At 44.9% G+C, this 12,267-nt stretch overlaps 1 protein-coding gene across 5 annotated transcripts; it reads right to left on the bottom strand.

Moving 5' to 3' along the window:
* Window positions 1-638: 638 nt before the first annotated feature.
* On the bottom strand, window positions 639-10,092 carry RAB29 (RAB29, member RAS oncogene family). 5 transcript variants are annotated; one of them, XM_026077196.1, is made up of 6 exons: window positions 9,938-10,025; window positions 8,982-9,058; window positions 7,695-7,766; window positions 5,869-6,050; window positions 4,802-4,923; window positions 639-4,112 (listed from the first exon to the last, which is right to left on the bottom strand). In XM_026077196.1, exons 4-6 carry the CDS (start codon window positions 6,028-6,030, stop codon window positions 3,995-3,997), a joined length of 402 nt encoding a protein of 133 aa, XP_025932981.1. In that variant the 5' UTR covers window positions 6,031-6,050; window positions 7,695-7,766; window positions 8,982-9,058; window positions 9,938-10,025; the 3' UTR covers window positions 639-3,994. The 5 variants fall into 5 exon arrangements, with proteins under 5 accessions (XP_025932981.1, XP_025932976.1, XP_025932977.1 ...); XM_026077191.1 differs by lacking the exon at window positions 8,982-9,058 and having other exon boundaries at window positions 5,869-6,071; window positions 9,938-10,092; XM_026077192.1 differs by lacking the exon at window positions 8,982-9,058 and having other exon boundaries at window positions 9,938-10,092.
* Between the last annotated feature and the right edge of the window lie 2,175 nt (window positions 10,093-12,267).

The following is a 12,267-nucleotide window of genomic DNA, read 5'->3' as shown; positions in this document are numbered from 1 at the left end:
CCTCAGTTTTATTAAAAGTAGTACTTATAAAACGTTTTATTGTGTGCAGGGTCATCTGAGAAGACTGGTTTGACAATACAAATATGGTCAGCTTTTACTTAATTATAGGAGTAATTCGAGTTTATTTAATACCTTTCTTGATCTTAATTTTTCTCCTCTGGAATTACCACCACTTGTCTGATCAATTCAGATGTCCTGAAGTCAATACTCATGAAAATGAAGCCGATCAGGAAAGAAAGAGGGGTATTCAGAACAGCTGCCTGCCTGCATAGCCAGCCCATAAATACACTATGTGAATTAATGAGCCATAAGGAGGAAGACATTATGAACAAATAACCACATCAAGGAGTTTTTTTCTTGCTCCTCTTAGCTGGATATATTGGATTACAAGTCACTATGACTGACTCAACAGATTGGAAAGTTTTGCATACTTATCTCCAGCTCTTAGGTCAAAAAGTCTACGATAACCAAGATAGCGAGGTGTTTCAATGAAAACAATCTAATTTATTTTGCTGGCAACACAGGGCAGTTCACACTGCATGCTTTGTACCTATGCTATTGTTGACACCAAGACTGTTTTTGTTTTGGACTTGTGAACCCATTCGTTAGGACTGTTGAGACAGGAAAACAACAACTACTAAACAAGCAAAGTCAAACTTTTATTTCAAACTTTTGCAATACTGCATTAGTTACTGATTGATATGGGGAAAACCTCCCATCAGTTTCTTCTCTTTATATAAACATAATACTGCAACTTTACAGTAATCAGCATCCTGTCTCTAAAATACTTGTGCATAACTGCAAGCGGTTAAAAAGAAAAGCTCAATTTTTATATTGTTGACTGGGTATTTCTGAACTATAGTCTGCCSTCATGATTTCAAATTCTATTGCAGTAAAATTTTTGAACTATTATACAGGGTTATAGCACTAAGTAACAACAGGTGGAAGAGAGCGAAATAGGTACAGATGGCCCAGCATCATGCAAAGCATACAAAGTCAAACTAGGCACTGCATAAGGGAAAAAATCAAGTGTCTTCAATTTCAGAACAGGTCATTCCTACCAAAGACACCAGTTAGGCACAATGCATCAGAATAAAGATGAGGCTTTTCTGATTTATTTCTGAAAGATCAGGAAAACAAAGCAAGTTTTTACCAGGCTGCACAAACAAGGCTCAAGTTTGATTAAAGTATTTCTTAGAAACTTTGCTTCACTCAGGTTGGATTTTTCCCTGCAGTTGTTTTAAAAACTCAAATAACCAACACAAGCTGGGCACAATCAATTTCACAGGCAACCGTTCTTTGAATACTGCCTAACACAGCAAAAAGCATGTTTAGATGGGGCCTTTGAATTACAGTTTGTTTTACAGGACTAAATCAAGGTTGCCAGAAAGCCTGCATTTTTTTTCCAAGTACCTTATGTGCCACAGAGAGCGCTCTGAAAAAACACATTTGCACAGTCAAATCGTTTTCCTGTCTGGTCGAGTTTTTATAGAGACCTCAAGTAACGACTTTCTGTTGTGTAGGCTTAGTTTTTGACACTTGTCTGCCGTGTCTGTTAGGATATTAACAAGCAGTAAGTTGTGTGGAAGAAAAACCTCAAGGTATACATCCGTACCGGAAACCACTGGCCAGAACAGAAATTATATATAATACAAACAAATATTCAAAGATCTTATTTTGGCTTTTTGCTCATATCTGAGAGGCACTTATGCAAAATTAAGAGATCCAAAAACCAAAGAGAGACTGGTACATAGCAAACTGACATACAAACAGTATAAAGATGTTTTTCTACATATGGCTTAGCGGCTAGGCTGTTGAAACAGGTATTAGATAATCTGTATTAGGTCCAAGCTCTTACTGACTTGAATAGTTGGTCCTGGGCAGAGACCTTCTGCTGTTTACCTGTTTCTTYGTGTGTAAAAAGCCAGCTTTAATATTTGAACTCTTTGCTCAAATTTTTTGAGGTGCACATACAGAAATCAATAAATAATGTATGGATCTTAACAATCTCATTATAGGCCTTTTTAATAATTAGACCCTTTTCCCTATGTTCCATAAAGGATTAAAAAAAAAAAAAACTTCCTTTTTTCTGATCATATTTAGGAAGTAAAATTCAACAGGACAGTTCCATTTTGTTGCTAACAAGTTCTTCTTCCAAGTTCTCAGGTACTATCTTCACAATACCATTTCATATGTTTTTTACAGTGAACCCAAGCTCATGGAAAAGCATATTTAAGTGTCTATAAAACTGAATTCAGCAATATTTGCATAACAAAATCCTATCCCAGATATCTTAGCTTTTAATAAAAATAATAGAACAAAACACTAGGCCTAAATTCCATAGCACTTACTGTTCATGTATCAAACCTTTTCAGCTCCTGAGAACAAACATTCAGAAGTTTTTTTGTACTTAAATGAAGGTAATCAGTTTCTGTTCTTACTGCCCTCTCCCTCCGTAGATTATATAGAATAAGAAAAGATAGAGGAAACTTTGCCAAAGAGCAGTCCTAATTCAGGATGAATTTTGACAAATAAATTTATAGTCCTGTTTTCAGATTAGCTCTTGGGAAAAGTTTTTCGACATTTCCACCCCTCAACACACTCCTTATTTAATCTACTAGAGAAAGTAAAAACATTATTGAAGAGCACTTGTTTAAATCTTAACCTAAAACATGGGCAAGATAATTCTATAGCATAGCATGCTTATATAAAACACATGCAATACTATATAACCACAGCCTTATAGACTGAGTTTCCCATTAACTCTAAGATAATTATCTAGTGTGCTTTTAGTTTTTTTGGGGTGGCAAGAACCATTCTCAAAAACAATGAATACCTGGGGGATATGCTAGGAAAAAAGCAGGCATCAAAAGGCAAGCGGGGAGTGGTTCTCTTCATTTCCTTTTGTCCCGCAAAGTCTTCTCCTTTGCTTCCCCCTTGGACCACTAAAACCAGCAGGTGGGCTTTCAGAGAGCTGTATCTCCAGCAGCATCCCTGCTACCAAATTCACTCACCAGTACAGAATAATTGTGGGAAGGCAATTCATCAGCAATTGCAAAGCTATTTGAGACTGTAGCTTACAGGGTGTTCTAAAAGTGAAAAGGACTGTTGTTCCATCATACAAAGGAGTTTACAACCTATTCCTCATTCAGCTCTTGGTGCCCTAATAAAGTGGCAGCAGAACAGAATATGTACGCTTGTGCTAGAGAGGATGAGTGAGGAAAAAGCGAACATAAGGCAACCGGACAATTCTTGACAAAAATCTGAGGTCTCTGCTGCAAGCACCACAGTCAGTATACACATAAGTGAGGGCTGTGCTATACAATTTTTCAAATTCATACACTGATTATTTTACAGATCCAGTAACATGCAGCACTGTGCTAATCTGAATCTGGCTGTGCATCTTAATGACAGTTAGTGGCAACGAGGAGATGTTTTGGTCTCTCCATGACATGTAAGCAGAGGTATGTAGTTCCAGAGCATGAAGTAAAGAGTTTGCTGTAATCCCACACTGTGAATCTGAAGGCACAGAAAGACCGCTTGAGCTTTGCATGCATCAAAAGAAGGTCACTGTAACACTTCGGCATGGCACGTGTGTTTACTGTATGCATGTGGGGAATGAAAGATGCAACACTTAAAATATACCTTCCCCATCCTTCCCCCTACCTGAGACAGGCAGTCACATGTGAGACAATGAAGTGCTCTAAATTAAAAATCATTAATCCAAGCCATGTGCTTGAACACAGGCTGTGCTACCTTATAGCAGCAGAGCTTCCAGTTGCCACTAAGCTAGAAGAGGAATCCTTTTCTCATTCCTCTCCTCTTTCTACTCCTCACCCAAAAATCATTGCAGCAATGCTCTATTGAGTAGCCATGTGCACTGAAGAGGAGAGAGTTCACTATCATGTAAAAATACCAGCAAGAGCTGGTTTAAAAGTAATAAAAAAAAAGGACATTGCTGCTTGACCCAGAGCAGATGGTGTAGTAAGTGCATCTAACAGCAAGCCCAGCCTGGTGAGGATGTCTCTTTTATGTTAATATAATCCCCACTCCCAGAAGCAGAGGAACTTCCATCACCAGTGGATGAGGACATCATCTTTTCAATCAGGACTCTAGAAAATAAATATATATATTTATTTTTTTTTAAAACAAGCAGCATTGTGCTACACAGTTTTGAAGCAGTACAAAAGAGAAGTAACGATTCACTCTAGAAGGACACAAACTCCAAAACTTTAAGGACTAAACAGTTAGGCTAGGGAATCTCATAGGCATTGCCAATAGCAGTAATGGCAGGAATGCTGTTATCTGGCAGCATCAGAAGACACTGCAATGACTGTATTACAAAGTCTACTGCAACTACTTCACCTTGGGTCCAGTTTAGGACTGGGACACAGCAACAGGCTTCCTACCAAATGTCAGGATAAGGTGTCAATTCCCAACACTGCAGCCTGATACCTTTCAGAAAAGGCCAAATTCTGCATTAAAGGTTTGGTACATTACAAAAGAATTTCTAATCTCTTTACACAAGAAGTCCCATCCTYCTAGTAGAGGCCAGCATATGAAAAAACATCCATGGTATTGTTTAGAGAATTCGTTTCCAAAAGCATGTTGCCCTTCTCTTCCTTAACCAAGGAGAGAAGAACTTCTGACCTTTCAGAATTCAGTTTCCCTTTAGGAGATTTACTTGCATGTTATTGCTGCTGTTCGTTACTAACTGACATCATCTCCCCTCACCTTGAAGATGTTGGTGTCTGAAAGAGGGAATTAACTCTTTAGATGTATCACAAGTCACTGTGCCTACCTCATAGACTCATTAATATTCTTGTTTTCCTTGACAGACGTTTCCACCCAACCAGAAAAGCCATTTTCTTTGCTGAACCGATCCACTTCTTCTCTTGTCACTGCCCATGGGGAAAGGTCACACTGTAAAACAAGAGTCAGTCATTTTAAGTTTAGCCTTTTAATTTTTAAGCTGGGATGGGAATTCTTCCCCTCACCCATTTACTGCTTGTGTTCAGGCAGCAAGTAGGCTTGGCCCCTCACATCTCCAAGATCGCAGTCTGATAGAGAGTTCTTAGGGCAAGGTTCTTAATGGGATGTTGCAAGAAGCAATATATTTATCTAATCTGAGATACTGACACACCTCAGTCAAGCACGCATGGAATTGAGGTTCATTTGGAACAGGACAAAAAAGCATTGTCACTCATCCAAAATATGCCAGGCCTATCAGCAGCAAGGAAATTTTACGGATGTAGTGCCACTGAAGCAATCACACTGATGGCAGCAGGAAGTATGAAAAGGCAGCGAGAAAACCTGTCCAATAAGAGCTGGTATTTGTGTGATTACATTACTTTAGTGACATACACACAGATCTCCTTAATGCAGGCAAGAATGTTACTTTAAAAATGCTACTGGGGGAAAGCATTCTTCCTGAAGTGGAGAAGCAGAAAAGCCATTTTCCTGCCCACCCATCATGTTTTTGGTTCATTTCCAACTTTAGGCTCTCTCAAACCAGGCAAGTCTCAAATTGAATCTGGAAAGGGCTGTTGAGCCAATGTTGGCACATATAGAACATAAAGGTAGTTTTTAAATGAAAGAAAAATAAATCATTAAAGACATCAAGTAATCTACACAGTGAAACTTGACACTGCATCCAAAAGCAGACATCCCTCTGGCAGCTCTGAACAGGAGAGGCTTTACCTGCCATGTCATACACAACCTTCCCAGTCTACTGCAAGTTAAAGGCTAAAAAAAAAAGTCTCTCTTTCCATTTTTCACTCCCTTTGTGGTTGTAAAAGTATGGTAATGTGTGTATATAAAAACACGCACACACACAAACACACTCGGAGTACATCTAGAGCTGCTCACTTTATTAGCCAGCAGTAGGCAAGGCACAGGGTTCCCATCTGGCAGCATGAGTTTGCTGTCCAAATCCTGCTTCCACTTTTGGCTGTTGCTGAACGTGCTGATGTTGGTGACATCAAACATGATAACGCAGGCTGATGCCTCCCTGTAGTACAGCCGAGTCATAGATGTGAAGCGTTCTTGCCCTTGAGGAAGAAAAGGAAAACCTTCTTTTTTCAGAGTTATCTCTGTTAGACTTGATCACCGAGATATCACGCCCATGATAGCATCCGCTGAGAAAATGAGGTACCAACACTGTCCACTTAATTAAGGAGGAAACAGAGGCATTAAGACSCATCCTGCCTTGCGCACCTCAGCATGCCTTGCCAGCAAAGCTCTAGGAGGGTTCATTCGGTCACTACTGATACATGCTGCTGAGGGCTTGGTGGAGACACAGCAATACAAATGCAGCCTCTCAGAAGAAAAAACTTTGATATTAAACAAAAAATATTAAAACTCACATATGCTGTTACTACTGTTTAAACCTTACGGCCTGTCTGTACTACCAAAACTGCATCCAGAGAGTAACCCCACCATGCTGCTATATGGCTTGATTACGCTTGTTTAGATGGGGACAAACCACAAAGTGTTCACATCACGTTACATGGGTCAGCGGCACAGTGAAAACTAGCATTTCTGACACTGCATAGATTTCAAGGTGAGCTCTGACATAGCTCTGCAGCTGGTCAACAGGCTTTACGCTCTGAAGAGATCAAGAATTAAGCACTCTAAGTCACCTTAAACTATCTGTGTCCCTTTCAGGTGGGAAGAGCAATGTCGAAGGGACTATCCTGTGCGTACATCCCCTTCAGGTTAGGGCACGTCAAGAGCCCTGTGACAAATATGGCCACTCTGCTTTCCAAATCTTAAATGTCTTTTCGGGTCTGAAATTGAAATCAGTTTCTTGCTGCAATCCTCTTGCTGCAAACTTCTCCTTCCTGTTTTCTTTTTAGAGATTCCAGGCACACACGCCTGAACAGTGAAACCAGAGGAAGCCACAACCCTGTTTTCCTCACTACTCTAGATCCAGAGGTGCCATTTTAGAGACACTACTGCATCTATCTGTCCTTTGTCTTCTGGTGCTAAAAAAATTCAGGAACAGAGGGGTTTTGTGCTTTTCTAAGCAGCAGATGCTATTCAGTCCACTTCACTGCATAATACTGTCCCCCAGAACGTGCCCCATTCCTGACCCAGGCCCACCACCTCCAGGGCACGTAACAGTGTCCTGTTTCCATGACTGCTGCTCGCCGGCCTCTCCAGCTCTGATGTGGACGCTTGTTCCCTAGGAAACCACCAACTCTGCTCACACAGGTCACTGAGCAGCCAGATAGCAACTTCCAAGACCCAGTTCTGATCCCAGCAGCAAGACCAGATTGAATTCAATGGAAGTACTCCAAGTTTAGATACAAGAATCAGGCCTTCCTAGCTATCACGCCAGAAATCACTATTTTAACAGAAGACTTAGAGCTGAGAAGTTATATATCCAGTTACAAATCAGCCTGTCTCCCCATTCAGTCTGCTCTGGCTTTGAAATGGAAAAGAAAGGCTCCATAGAATTTATCATTTGTACTGCTGTGTTCTTTGCAGATGAGCTTTTGATTAAATATTTAAATTACCACTGCAAACTAGAAGAACATCATAAAGCAGAACAATCTTGCCCCTTGATTCCACAGATTTTTAGGGTTTATTTTCATATCAGACTCCTTTGGGGGGGGGGGAGAGGAAGGCCAAGCAATTCAGAGAGCTTTAAATTCTGCTCTTGAACAGCTTTGTCGTTCAGCTGAACATACCTGCAATGTCCCAGAGCTGGAGTCGTACCGTCTCCGATTCTGACCACTGTACCACCTTCAGAGCAAAATCCACTAGAAAATCCCCCAAAAGACAGGAAACTCAATTAGGGACATTCACAACATTGGACTTGTTCCTCAACATTTCCCCAGAGGGCCAGGCACAGGGCATCACAGCAACCGCTGTCCCAGCGATGGCAATTTGTACTGGCCCACCACCCACACAAACAGAACAGACAGGGGCCCGGAGGGTCCGCAAGCGCTGTCCCCCTCTCCTCCATCACAGACAGCTGCAAAACAGGCGTTAATTCCAGAAGGCTCCACATGGTCTGCTGCAAACCCTGGGTGCTCAGAGAGAACGATCGCAGGCACACAAAATGCCTCGGAAAAGAAGAAATCAAGGGCATTATCAGCACCCCATCCCTGCATAAGGATGCTACACTTTGCTTTTCCCTTCCTGAACTTTAGATTAGAAGCACTTTGGGTGGAGTTAAACAACACAATAGAGCAGCATTCGCTGTCTTGCAAAGCCCGGCCAACCTGCTGTCGAAGCCCTCGCAAATGGCAGCAGAGCAACATGGAGTTTTCCAGCAAACACAGCACCAGGCGGCCACTGCACTACCCCAAAACGCAGGGCTTTTTTGGAATCAGACACTGCCCACCACCAGGGTTTGTAAAGGTCCCACCCACAGCTTCCAGTCTGCAGAAGATACCCATTCTCGATCCCTGGGGTCATAACACTGACACTGCGGTGACACTAACCAAGAGCTAAGGCCAGGAGAAAAAAAGTTCAGGAAATAAGAATTCCTCCAGCACATAGGCCAGAATAACCACAATGCAAACAAAAGGCTACTGGAAACCTTATCGCTTGGAGAGCTTTAAGGAAACCTTCCCTCAGCCAACTCTGTTTCATTCAAGTGCTGTTTGGATCGCGCCTTTTGTACTTTTAATCCACAGTTTAAACAGTAGACCAAAGAACTGGATCTTCTCAGTTAGGGTTAATAATGCACAAAGGCAGAGTTTTAAGTAAAAAGGTCAGAGGTAACCATGCTCCATGCCTCCCCTTTAAAATTCATAATCCTAGTGGAAACTCAGAAAAATGCCAAATAAAATGCTGGATTTGTTGTTGTTGCCTTTGTTCTACACTGCCTAAACCGTTTAGTCACTGGTACGTGGAGCACAGTGTTTCCTTTCACATTTACCACTTCCCACCATCTACAACTCAACTGTAACAAATGCCCAGGGAGTAGAAAAGGAAAACACTGCATTTTTTCCAGAAGATTATGATACATCAAGTTTTCATTGCAGGAGGAAAACTGTCCAGCTAAGCTGTCATCTGTGCTCAACAGGCCTGGAACTTTTTGAAGCTAGAAATACATTTAAAAAAGAAAGAAAAAGAAAAAAGAAAGAAAATCTGCAGCTCTCTTACTGCTGCGAATGACCGTGCAGGCACAACTCCAAGCACTTTGCATCTTGCTGCTCCAATAGGATATGGCCCTCCAGTGTTTTCAATTTTTGACCAATTTGTTCCCTCTGCATTTGTGAGTGAGAAGATTTAAACAGCCATGCTTTGCCTCCAGTATTTTAGGTCCTCAAAGAGATTCTCCTGCTCTTTTTAGATCATTCACTTACACTGGTGGTAAAGAAAGAAAAATACATTCTACTTAAGTCTTGTCCCAAGACCTCTTGTTATAAAGCTGTTCTTCCTCCATCTTTTTTCCAATGCCCCATTTTACAGCATATTCAGCAACATGAAATCACTCCTAAAGTAAATGTCAAAGCGATGCTGGTTTGGTTGTCACCAGGAAGATGCGAGGCTCCAGGTGAGGACTCAGCAAGGTGTTTGCTCCGGAGGGAGCAGGGCCGGGCACCCGGGTCCCTTCCTGAAGGGTCACAGCAGTTCCTAGTTCACCTGTCATCAGGGGCCTCATTAAAGAGGGGCACAGCAGGAGCCGCAYCCCAGATCTGCCACAGGAGCTGCAAAACACAGTAACTACGGGCCGATGAGCGCCCATTCCACAAGCTACCGCGAGGGTTTTGCGCCTGCAGGGAAGGAGAGGGGCGAGTTTCCCCTCGCAGCCTGCGACCGCGGGGCGCTTAAAGAGGATTAAGCGCAACAGCGGCTTTAAGGCGAACGCGGAGCCCGCTGCGCTTCACGACGCGGGGGGAGGCGCAGCCCAGCCGCGACCCCCCCGGCAGCGAGGCGACAGCAGCCGCCACCAGCCCCCCCGCGGCGCCGCGCTCACCTCCCACCGTGGACTTGTAGTGCCGGTTGAAGCTGTCGTTGGCGTAGCGCTGCACCAGCGACGTCTTCCCCACCGTGGCGTCGCCCACCACCAGCACCTTGAACATGCGGTCGCGGTGCCCCATGCCGCCGCCGCCGCCGCCGCCGCCGCCGCCTGCTGCCGGCGCGGAGCCGCGGGGCCGCGCGGCGCCGTCACGTGAAGGTCACGTGGCTGCAGCGGCGCAACCGCTGCCGCCGCGGCGCTGCCGGGACATGTAGTCCGCGCCCGGCCCCGGGCTCGGGCTCTGCCCCTGACCCGGGCTCTGCCCCCCGCCCGCCCCCGCCATCGCCTGCCGCCCGGGGCGAGCGGCTCGCAAGTCCCTCCGCAACGAAAGCCTTCCAAAAAGCGCAGAAGAACAGGTTGAGGCGAGGCGGGCCTCCATCCGGACGCTGCGTACCGCCYCGTTGTGCAGAGAGAGGTGCCAAAGCACCTGCCGCGCGGCAGCGCTTAGGGACGAAAAGCTTGCGAGATGAAATACGCCCCCCCCGCCCCCCTTGCTAAGAGGAAGGTTTTGATCCGCTCACCCAGAACCAGCTCCAGCTTTGCAGTGGGACTGGGGCCAGGAGAGGCAGGCCAGGCCCCCGGGCACGTGCCAACAGCTTCCAGGCACGCCATCGCGCGTGCTTCAGTCACCGCCCCAGCGTTTGCACCTGTGGGACCACTGAATTGTTCTTGTAAGAATTATATTGCAAGCGTTACCATGATAGAGAAAAAGATCTGAAGTAGCTTGGGGATTCAAAAGCTGGAAGGCAAGTGAAAACAAACCACAGTGTGTATATGCATGTATATATATATATACGTGTATATATATATATTTTTAAGCAAAGCTACAGTCGTTGGGAATCCTTCAAGTTATGATCAAGTTAAGAGCAAAATAGTTCTCCCTGCAATATCCATTCAGTACCTTCCCCCTTCCCCTCCTGCTCTGTCACCCAACCAAAACAAAGAAACAACTCCCCCCAGCGAGACCACGTTATGGAACGACCCCTCCTGCGCCTCGGTACACTGATATTTAGCATATGGGGAAATGATGTGAAGCTTCAGGCAACAGGACACAGGTTCCGAGAAGATTAGAGCCAGCAAGGCCTTGCTGGTTGCTGCCTGCTCTTCAGCACTGCCGTAGGTTTGCTTTAGGACTACCCACAGCGAGGGGGCATAGCCCTGCAGGAAAACCGAACGCAAAGCCCACGGCAGGGGAGAACGCAGAGCCCTCGGAGGGCAACCGGCTGCTGCACGCTCAGGACGCTGCTCAGCGTCCCCCAGCAAACATGCAGGACCCCTATGCACCGCGCTCCTGAAACGGTCACAGGCAAAGGGACGACGTGAAAGAGAGGCCCTCGCCGCAGGCACTGCAACCGCAAAGCCACCCAAGGGCTTTCCAACCCACCAAGTGGCTGAAAAACAAACATTTGCGTTTCCTGCTGGGAACTCACGTGTAGCTACCTGGGGCTACCCAAAGGCAAACTAGAAGCTGGCCTGGCTAAAAGCTGGCAGGCTAAAATCTATCATTTTCACTAATCACATTTTGCCTGATCCACAAAACAATTTTTATTTTATTTTCTTAACCCTCATTCCACTACATATCAGAAAAACTTCTGTGTAAGCTAAAATAAACTGCAAAAATTGAGAGTAAAGAGAAAAAGAGACCTTCAGCCACAGAGTGGCTGCACTACAGATGCACGCAATGAATACATGGGACAATCTGTTATTAATTCCAGCGACACACCATGTTTCAAATCAATTATTAAGCCAGAGGCAGCACTTGAATGAGCCACTGCCACAGTCCATTAACACAGACACGAGTAGGAAAGTGACCTTCGGCTGCATGCGAACACTCGCCTGCCGGAGCCCCCGCGGCGGGGAGTCACTCCTCTCCCTGCTGCGAGGCRCGGCAAGGACACACCGAGCCCTTCGGTACCTTCTGCTTCAGGCTCGCAGCCTCGCCCCTGGCGATGCCGTGCCCCAGGCAGTCATTTTGCCCCGTTCTGTCCTCGTGACCAGCAAACAGAAAGCTCATCCATTTTGGCAATTGGTTGCACCTCTGCAGGCACAAGGGTCTGATCAACCATTTCTCAACAGCTGCTGGGTCCCCTGCGTCACATCGTGGGAAACATGAGCGAATTAACCGTGTCCTCACGTTTCAGCGGTCTCTCTCCACTCAGGCTGACGAAACATCCCAGCCCAGAACAGGTCCAGAAAGAGGCAAGAATCAGGCTCCCCAAGAGATTAAGTATTTTGAAATCTTTCTGAAGTAGGAGATAGGAGATGCGACAACATGCTGGTATGACTAA

The sequence above is a fragment of the Apteryx rowi genome, unplaced genomic scaffold (genome assembly GCF_003343035.1).
Source record: "Apteryx rowi isolate R43461 unplaced genomic scaffold, aptRow1 scaffold_45, whole genome shotgun sequence".
NCBI classification, from domain to species: Eukaryota; Metazoa; Chordata; class Aves; order Apterygiformes; family Apterygidae; genus Apteryx; species Apteryx rowi.
This window is presented reverse-complemented; position numbering and strand designations above follow the sequence as displayed.

Excerpts from the sequence above, each read along its gene's own strand:
- RAB29 (XM_026077191.1), bottom strand. The coding sequence starts at position 10,061 with ATGGGGCACCGCGACCGCATGTTCAAGGTGCTGGTGGTGGGCGACGCC. Across the intron at positions 4,924-5,868 it reads GCCTACTGCTGGCTAATAAA|TGTGACCTTTCCCCATGGGC; the intron begins GTGAGCAGCTCT and ends CTTGTTTTACAG. Across the intron at positions 4,113-4,801 it reads AATATTAATGAGTCTATGAG|AGTCCTGATTGAAAAGATGA; the intron begins GTAGGCACAGTG and ends TTTATTTTCTAG.